The 10,935-nt window shown below is 32.1% G+C and overlaps 1 protein-coding gene across 1 annotated transcript in view; it reads left to right on the forward strand.

Annotated features, from left to right (window-relative positions):
* LOC111087931 (alpha-(1,6)-fucosyltransferase-like) overlaps positions 1-3,126 on the forward strand; it is a 17,352-nt gene extending 14,226 nt beyond the window's left edge. The window contains exons 3-4 of the mRNA XM_022396381.1: positions 1,853-1,973; positions 2,500-3,126. Coding sequence (XP_022252089.1) covers positions 1,853-1,973; positions 2,500-2,653 — 275 coding nt within the window. The 3' untranslated portion in view covers positions 2,654-3,126. The remainder of the gene's footprint in view (positions 1-1,852; positions 1,974-2,499) is intronic.
* The last annotated feature ends 7,809 nt before the right edge of the window (positions 3,127-10,935 follow it).

The following is a 10,935-nucleotide window of genomic DNA, read 5'->3' on the forward strand; positions in this document are numbered from 1 at the left end:
ATTCCGCTGTGCCACTGGGGGGCAGATTTAAAGTAAAGCAAATATAGATATATATATGTAAGGGAATGGTATTTAGTAAAACGTACCTCAGCTTTTTTTATGTGTATTTAAACAGAATTTCCACAAAATTACAGTTATGGTTTTTCTGTATACAGTTGTTCCACTTTGAAATAATACCGACACATAGTGTTCACAATAGTTTTAGATGAAAGTGACAAATGTGCCTTCTAACAGTGTGGTACTTGACGCTGTCAAGTATCTCAGTAATGTGCATCAAGAAAGATATATCGAGAAACTGAACGACTATAGAGCTTCGCTTCTTTTTTTTTTTTTGCCTAAAGCGATGTTCACACCTGACAGCATATAAAGCTTTATCGAATCTTGTAAAAGATATGGAATGTGGTTTATTGCTAGAAGAATGACGTCCAATATGGCGGCGTTGAACGAAACAGCAAGATTTGAGAAGACGCCTCTATATTAAAGTTCCAACCCTTGAAGTGATGAAACCAGGTTCATTATCAGAGAATGTACACTCTTTTTCGTTTTAATTTTTGTATAGGCCTAGCATGGCCAGGTGGTTAAGGCGCTCGACTCACAATTTGCGGTTCACGGGTTCGAATATGGTCACTGAACTTGTTCGCTCTAGGCTATCACTTCAAAATTAGGGTGGCTAGTGTCCTTATCACTGCTTACAGCTAGATATATCCTAGTTTCATAAAACGTTTAATCAAGCACAAATAACCTGTACTAAGATTTAATAAAATTACACAGATATATCTGAATAAAGATATATTTGTTTTCTATATATTATATTTTCAATTTTACTTTTGTTGAAAAGAGAGGAAATCAGTAATATAATCACGTGTTTTCTACGTTATGAAAAGGCCACGTCTGTAATATCTACACGTTACACTATTATTTTGAATTAATAAAGAGTTGGAACAGTAAATTTTATTGAGTTATTGCATACTTTACTCCAAAAATCTGTAATTACTTTTGGGTAACTCAAATTTATGAAAGGCTCATTCTTTGAAGAACTTTGCTTGTACATGTTCTTTCAAGGACAGAACTTGTCAACACTGATACATTTAAAGTTCACTTCGTAACATAAAATCACTGGATTTGAAATAATTTGTTCATAGGCTGTATTATTTTCTGGGAAAATATTAAAGTTTCAACATATATGTATGTAACTGCCTGGATTACACAACTTAAATAATATTTGCTTACCGACTAATTGACAAATAACTTAACTTCATTATCTTCTAATGCTGTTTGTTGAGAACAAAGTCACTTTGAGCTATTTGCTGTGTCCACCGAATTTTAGCGTTGTAAGTCTGTAAACTTATCGCTGTCTCATTGGGGGAACCTTTTAATGCAGTCCAAACATGGCTTAGTGGACAGCGTGCCGGATTTTATATTGAAGCAGAGCGATTATTATGCCGGACTGCGGATCTCATATTAAAAGGTCGAGCTTGCAATATGTTGCCGAACACGCTTCGCAATTTCAGCTGTAGGGCGCACTATAACAGGTTAAGAGTAGCCGCATAGGCGGTGGGTGCTGCTAAATGGTTACCCTCCCTTTATGTAGCAATTATAAATTAAAGATGGTCAGGTCAGAACTCTAGATGCTTCTACAATGTAATTTAAAATGCAAAATAGTTAGACAGAGGTGTATATATATATATATATATATGTATAAATGTTAACAATACAGTTTGTGTATCGGTATGAATTTTTCAAGATTTTAATTGTATAAATTAATTCTTATATTGTTTTAAAATAACTGCACGCAGGATTCACGTGCGACGCACGGATAAGATAGTAAATGAGGCAAGTTTTCACCCTATAGAGGAGTACATGCTGCATGTTGATGACTTTTATAGACGTTTGGGGCTTGTGAAAAACGTGAACGTTCGTCGAGTGTTTGTTGCAACGGATGATCCTAAAGTACTGATCGAGTGCAAAAAGAAGTAAGAAAAAAAACTTATATTGTCAGTTAATAAAAACAATAGTTATATAAGGTGTAAAAAAAACAGTTTTGAAAATCGTTCTATCTCTTTAGTCCATAAACAAAATAACTTCTTCTGCATAGTTTTCAACAAGTTTTCTTGGTCTGGATGATTTAATAGAACGTTGATGATGTATTTCAAAACAAAGTATCATGTTATAGTACAGATGTATTTCAATGTTTTGAAGACATTTTGAAGTTAAAAATTACTCATCATTATTCTCTTTTACAAATATGTTTAACTATTGAACTGATTGTTTATCATCTTGTTTAACCTTAGAATATTATGAAATATAAACAGATTAATGTACAATTTCTTTAAACTTACAAAGCAACATGAAAGAAGCTCAAAAAACATAATTGAATAATTTCTATATATTATGTTAATATTACGTTTTTTATTTCACCAATGAGATTCGATTTTTCAACTTTGGATGTATTTTAGTCAGTTTACTAATTCGATAGGTCCGTGTTGATTTCATTTATAGATATCCCAATTACGTATTCGTGTTCAACTCAGACGAAAAAACTCGATATAGTAATTCTTCTCTAGTAGGAGTAGTAACGGATGTGTTTCTTCTGGCTCATTCAAACTTTCTTGGCTGTACTCTCTCCTCAGGGGTACGTGTGTGTAGTGTATAATGACTCATATATCTCCCTCCAAATTATTCACATTTAATTTTCTCTACTCCTTTTTACCATAAGTATATTACTTATTATAGATTGATCTGTTTCTTATTATTCAGTGGTAAATATATGTAAAAGTTATTGGTAATTTGAAATTATCTTTAAGTATGTCATTTAAAGTGACGCGTATAATGACAAAATAAACATAAATGAGTTATTACCATAGATACTAAATTGTTATATGGATACTATCAGATGTATTGGAACACATTTTATTCATAAACATTTCAACACATTCTAGACTGGCGTTTATGGCACTTGATTGACAGATCTTTCTGAAAATCTTTCTTCGTTAAATTTGTTTTTCGGTAGTCTAAAAAATCTCGCTTAAAAGATTTTTTGCAGCCTAGCTTATTTAAACGTGAAAATTCAAGGGGAATTGTAAAGTATTGCGCATTAGTCATTCCTAATTTCTTTTCTTTTCGTTAAAACATACACAGTTTATGAAACTGATGTTGTTTATCTATCTATTTATATATATCATATCTATATAACCAAAACATCAAAACGATTTACCTGTGGATATGAATAAGAAAACACTGGAATATCAAACTTATTTTCTTTTTTTTTTATTAATTTCTTCTACCGGTTTCGTGACTTCAAAGGTCCCTCTTCAGGAAATAGTTTTATTGAGAATCTATAACAAAAAAACATACAAATACAGTTTTTCAACTAAGCATAAATAATCGAAATTAAATACATATCTTTTCAAATTATTTTAAGTAATTACTTTTATGCACTTCTAAAATCCATAAATCAAAGAGGTTAATCAATTTTTGAGTTATTTATATAAATATAAAAAGTTAATTCATCCCATATTTAATAAAGGTTTTATCTTAAAAGGTTTAGATATAGTTTAAATTTTGTTTTATTTTTTATTTATAAGAAACAAATTTTTCACCAAATATCTGATACAGCAATGGGCACAAAAGTCGCTGCAATTTATGCTAATATCTATATATGATTTTTCGAATTACATTTTTTTAATATACTACCTAATTATTTTGAAGATAATTTTGCAGATCAATTGAAATTTTTTTGCAAAAGATTTTTAGACGATTGTTTGTAATATGGAAAGATACTCAAGTTATTAATAAATTTGTTGGAATTTTAAGTTCAATAACCAAAGAAATTAAGTTTACCTTCCAAATATATAATAAGAAAGGGTTGTAATTTTTAGATGTGTTGGCACGTGTTTCAGGAGGAAAGGAAATTATAACTAATATTTTTTATAAACCCACAAATTCTCATCAGTATGTAGATTTTTTTAGTAATCATCCTAAACATATAGAAATAAATGCTCCTGCAAATCTTGCAAGTAGGTTATATCATTCGGTTTCCAGTGAAGAAACGAGAGGTAATAGATTACTGGAATTAAACAAATTTTAGTTCAGTCTCACTATCCGAAGAAAGTTATATTAATAGGTTTTTAAATTGCTAAGAATAACTTTTTTGATAAAGAACATTTAAACAGAGAGATTAATAAACCTATAGAGAATATTATATCTTTTGTAGTGACTCCGTGTCCAAATATACATATTGATATTTCATTTGTTAATGCACAATTAAAACAAATAGAAGATAAAACTGAAAGATCTATTCAAAAACAATAAAATTATTTTTATCAAGAAGGTAACCTGAAAATTTGTGTAGGTTTTTGAATAAACCTGAAAAAAAAGAGATTTTTCTAAAGAAGGTATCTACAGTTGTGACAGAATGAACTGTGCTTTATGTAATTTAGGTTATATGAAACCTACCAAAATAATAAAGAAGAATGACAAATAAATGTTGTTTTTTATTAACAACTTATTTAATTGCAATTCTAAGAACGCAATATGTCTTTTAAAATGTGTAAATTATGGTGAATTACACATTGGTGAAACAAATAATTTAAGATTATGGATAAATTTACATAAATTCCACGTTAATATCCCAAAAAAAAGCCCAATAAACATTTTAATCAGTGTATCTTCAGAAAATTTAAAATTCCAAAAGAACCATATTTTCATGTTTTCCTTTTTTAGGGAATATAATGTAAAACATAAACTATTATTTTACAAAAAAATTTGGCGTCACTTTAAATGGATAGTAGTAAGAGGGCAAAAGTGATGCAGTTTAATTTTTAACAAAATTCTAGTTAAAAGAAAAAAAAAGCTGTTTATGAAAATAAAGTTTTTAGTAGTTACACCAGCTCTTGACTGTCCAAACGATGCCTCCACATGCTGATTGGTTGCCTCAGGGAGAGGGGAATGATGCCATCAAAGACGATGACGTCAAGATCCACAAATTGTCACCAGAGAACGTGTTGTTAGGGACGCGTTGCTAGGCCGCCATGGCATCATAGTTCAACAAAGGGTTGAAATAATAGTTCGATACTAGACAGACGGCTATGACTTAATAGTTCTATGAAAACAGAGACCGCCATAGCAGGTGGCCACAATGTCATATACAATGACGCACACGATATGTATCTCAACAGGACTATATTTAATTGGTTTAAATCCATAATTTATTAGTTAATTAATTCATTTATAATTAAATCATCCTAAAAAGGACGGTTTACACTAATTCATTAACTAATTACATTTCCTGACCATTTAAAACATCCTAAAAAAGTAAATATAATAAATGAACGACTTACTGTTTAACATTAATATTAATTAAAATACCAAACTATATACAATTTTGAGACTAAGCCAACTATTAGGAAATCACATGCATACAATCTTAACACAGAATTTTAAGAAATACAACTAATGAATTAGTGATTTAAACTAATTAAGTATAGTCTTGGTGAGACACATAACGTGTGCATCATTGTATGTGACGTCATGGCGGTCTTTGTTTCGTAAAACTATTACGTCATAGCTGTAGTATTCAACTATAATTACAACCCTATGTGAATTATGACGTAGTCGTCTTTGATGACATAATCTCCCCCCCCTCCCCTGAGGCAGCCAATCAGCGTGTGGCAGTATCCTTCTAGTATTCAAGAGCTGGGGTAACTACTGGTTTTACTGCCTAATTTCTTTGTCAAATGACCAATATTACAACCTGAACTGCTTATAAAGTTAGTCTTTTTTTTTTCCTGAAACGATACCTAGTACCCATTTCCCCCACTTGCTTAAAAAGAAAATATAAACTGTTAGTATACATATCCCGCAAAGTGGGAAATCTTTGGATTTCAGTGCCTCTAAAGTTGACTTTCTGAAAACATGAAAATGCATATGCATGTAGATTTAGTAAAGTAATAAATATACTTTCTTTAAGTCATTAAATTAGCAAAACTACCTTTAAAATGTCGGCTTTAATAGGCTTAATTAGAAGCCTCAATAATTCAAGACACCTCCACAATGCTGATTTTTTTCTTTAAATTAAGACAAGGGAATTGATGATTTTTTCCACTTCTTTCATCTCTGTCGAGTGGCATATGAACTGATGCAGACACTTCACCCAGATGCCTCAGCCATGGTTCGGTCACTGGACGTGGACCACCACTATGCTTGGGTTTTACCGCTAGCTCGTGTAGCAGTCTACAAACACGTCCCACATTCTAAAAAGGAAATGGCTCTTGAAGCTGGAGATACGATTTACAAGAAGACTGCTTATGATGTTCTTGATGAAGCCCTTCACAAAAAGTCATGGGATGGTTATTCTTTTGGAACTAATTCTAGAACAAAACTTTCTGCAGCCTTCCTCACTTTCAAAACTATACAACAGTACCCTTCGGTTGTTGATTTTCCTGAATATCCTGATTATGACGTTTCACTTCCACAATTTGACTTTGATAACTTAACTAATTATTGATCATTCAAAACTATTTTTAAACTTCTTACTAAGTAGGCATCTCTGTGTAAAGGTATTAGTGTGTAACCTGATTATATGTTTAACCCTAGCTGAATTCGGTTTTCCAGTTTACGATATTTTTTTAACATTGAGCTTTAGCACAAAAAAAGACAAAAATCACTGGAAAAATATTCGTGACTACTGTAAAAATTGACTTAATTTAATTTATATGCATGGAAGCGTTTTCACTACATCACTGGTGATATTATGTTACTCATATTCACTTCTAAACAAAACTAAATAATTCGAATAAAAACAAATTTCAACAAGAGTCATGAGTAGTCGTGTAGCTAGTCTTCCTTTCGCAAAATCTACTCGTAGACATTATTCCTCTCTACCTATTAACCCGTTTTCATCAGTTGCATTTGTGCAAATATGTCAATGTGAATTAAACATCATACTGAATAGTATTACATAAGTTCACTCACTGGCTAAACTTTTATATCAATGCAATACTACTCTATTACATTGTAGGACTTGCTATGTTGGTTCCAACACACGAAACCAAAGAAAACTGAGTCTTCACTACTTTTAAACACTGTATTTGTATACATGGATACTGTACTTACATGCTTTCATGGTCAAATTTATATGACAGTCCTCCAAAATTTAAGTCACTTCTTTACAAAGCTATGTAGAAGACGTTGTGATATTCAAACAAATCAGCAATTGGTGCAGTTTGCCAACTATATGAAGATAATATTTCCTTTGAGCATCAACAAAACTCTGAGTTACCATTTCTGGACACGTATTTGTGACATGCAAAGAAAATTTGACATCGGAGTTTATCACAAACCTACCTAAACCAGGCTATACTCACACTTTGAAATCCGTGTGCCACGTTATTGTAAGAAAACTCTAATGAGTCTCCTCGTAGGTTGTTCTCATAGGATTACCAACACGTCTGACCCTTTCTTAGAATTGAAAAAAATTAAAATCAGTGATGATTACGAATTGTTTTCCAAAACGATTTGTTGAATTCACAATTGAGAAAATTATGAACCACCTTTCTAGCTTTACATTTGTAAATTTCGACGCCCCTAAAATGCAAGTGTTTATAGCTCCCCCGTTTATTGGTTTCACCCTTTTCAGATCAAAAATAAACTGAATACAGTCATAACAAGTTTCCATAAATCAAATTACAATGTGTGCTCAAAATCTTCTGCGAGACTTCACACCCCATTCCAAGTTAAAGATAAAATTAGTCCTCAACGTATAAAATGTTTAATTAAAGAATTTCTTTGCCCGACGTGTAAGAGCACTTAGCTCAGTTCCACAAGAGACTAGAGGAAAATATAAAAGAACACGGTAATGTAAAAAATTCACAACAATTCAAGTATTCTTCAATACGTACTCAAAAACTGCGACAATGTAGGGTATAAAATGAGTCTAAAACTACTGGAAGTGCATAGAGCAAGATACTATTAAGAATTAAAGTTTCTTTTAATTCGGAAGACAAGCCCGCTCTGAACAACCAACAAACTGCTGCTGACCTTTTATTAGCCATATAAGATACTTTATAGTTACAGATAACTCAACATATCTGTCCTGTGATGCTACTGTGTCTTTCATCATTGGATAGGTCATTCTTCCACTCTCTTCATTATTTATAATGCGTTAATAGTGATGGCAATTGTGGAAGTTGGTTCTCAGGACTTAATGTTAAATGACAGCTGGACTATAAGACCCATCACTGCCTTAGAATACTACCTGTGAGCTTCATTAAAGATGGTGTTTAAGGAGATTTGGATGTATTCTCTTCCATTGAAGTTTCTGCCAACATCAAGACATTTGGACAACCACTCTTGATTTAGCCAAAAAGTACAAGCATTCTATCAACTGGATTAAGGTACAGTTCATTGTTTAATTCCAAAATATCACTTGGATTTCTGGTGGATTCTCATAGGAAAACAATAATTTCAGCAGAGTAATATCTTAAGAAACTGGTGATGTGATATGAGCTAAAAAAGTGGATTTATAAACTCCCCCCAGTCACTTAAGAAGCACAAAAGTAACCAGTCTGTAGTCATTGTTGGTTCTACTTCGCCAGAAGTCCAGCTTATGACAAAAATTACACTTGCCTGTGTTGCTACAGTAACAATAACATATCACAATACCTTTATGTCCCATGCTGATAGCACTGCCGTAGTTATAATAAAATGTCAAGGGAATGGGCTTTATCGACAATTACAGAGATGCTGTCTTTGATAAATATATTCCTTAATCTGCCTGTTATAACAATTAAGTGGTCTTCTTAATTGTTCTTTCCGTATACTAACTACAATGAATCCTTTGCAGAAAAATTTCCTGCCGGTTTCTAGAAGACTGAAGACGCTAGTGATAGAAAAAAGGCAAGTGTGATGTGATGTACTTAATGGAATAACGACTTAACAAACTATTGCTTTGACTTTTCTCCTTATCCCAAAGACACAACATGACTGTGAAGGATCATATCCTTCAATGAAGATGTATGCTTCTTCTGTGTTCTACGATCTACAAGACCACATTTATAGTCACACTAAATAGCATTATAAATTCATGGATACAAAGTTTAGCAACCTGTTGCTTACTTACTATGTCAGCATGTAACAAAGTCCAGTACTGCAGCGTAATTAAAGCTTGTAATAAAGCAACTATCCTTAGCCAGATCACTTAGCTAATACTAGACAAGTATATAATCCATACAATACAAGCTTGGTAATATATCTGATAAATTCATGTAAAACGACATTTACAAAATAACAGATACACTTTCAAATTAAACACATATGGCCAGTAGCATAAACTTAATAATTCAAGTTTTATATTATTTAGAGTTTAGATAAGACTAATACACAGAAGCTGATTAAGCTGAGCAGAGTTAATAAGTTTATATTTGCTCTTCTTGCGCACTAAACCTTTGATTTCAGGAATACTGAAATTGAAATTTACAATACAAACGCCATCTGTTTAAATATTTTAAATTTTTTCAATCTATAACTTAAGTCCATACTTCACCATTCATGCCTCCAGACTTACAACGCTAGAAACCGGGTTTCGATACTCGTGGTGGGCAGAGCACAGATAGCCCATTGTGTAGCTTTGTGCTTAATTACAAACAAAACAAATCACCATTCATAGTCATATCATAATTTAAGTTTATACTTAAACACTTTAATAATAAACATCTGGATGCTTTTTCAGGTAAGTCAATTCATATACAATATTAAATCCTAAGGGAAAATTAATTACAAGTAGCCTCTGTGTTTGTATTTACTTCTATATAATAACAGACAATTCAAATCATTTGAAAGTTGCAGTTGTTATATTAATTATAGGCTCATATTGTTCCTAACTTCCTATCCATCCTATTTATTTTGTGGTTAATACAACATAAACCAAAAATGAGGTAAAGTATAGGGTATTGGCCTAACATTACAACACCATTTAGCATGTAAATAAACCATTTCATTTTTCGAGAACTTTAGAGGTAATTAATCAATTATCAATACAACAGAAAAACAAAACACACAAAAAAAATTTAGTTTTAAAATTAAATTAAATATTCCAAGTTCAAATGCAAGGCTTAGCTTGTCAATTTGTTCAATGTTCATCTGTGCATCACGTCACTATGGCAGGTTATTATGACCTAATAATTGAGGTGCTGAACTGTAATTTCCTAAACATTTTATTGTAGCCATTCTTTTGTTACAGTTTAGCTTTGTTCCTAGTTTGTGGTGTGCAAACAGATGTAGATTAATAATGTTCATTCCAAATATACCCGTAAACATAGAGGCAAAAGTTCGTACATGATGTCTATATAACTACTGTTCTCAGCCAAACATTAACAACATCAGTCAATAGCCAGTTAACTTACCGTTCAGCAGCTCAATAAGTCATCATCATGTTCATAAGGTGATAATGCGATCAATCTAATTCGTACTGACAAGCTTACCAAATATTTGCTTGATCACAATCCACACAGCAAGACTATCTAACTGCGTATTATATGCCGAATCTGAGATAATTAAATGTAAACATTTTATCCTTTGTTAATATATATTTCCTCGTGTGCTTCAAAATTCATGATCCACTGATTTGACAGCTCATCTGCTACAATCTGAGCTGTAGAACTGCTTACATCATGAACGACAACAAATACATATCGTTTAACACAGTCTTTTTACTGGATAGATTGTAAGATCAGGGGATATCAAGGGCTATCCTCTGCAGAATTAACTAATTGTCTTGATTTACTCTAACATGACAGATATTTCTATTGGGTTGCATCCAGAGAAAAATGTGACACTACTACCCTACATCTCGCTGAAATTTTGACCAGTAATATCGGACACATAGATAAACGGGTATCCACTAGTTCCGCTTTGTATAAAATTCGAACAAGTTCCATC

This window comes from Limulus polyphemus, unplaced genomic scaffold, assembly GCF_000517525.1.
Source record: "Limulus polyphemus unplaced genomic scaffold, Limulus_polyphemus-2.1.2 Scaffold80, whole genome shotgun sequence".
NCBI classification, from domain to species: Eukaryota; Metazoa; Arthropoda; class Merostomata; order Xiphosura; family Limulidae; genus Limulus; species Limulus polyphemus.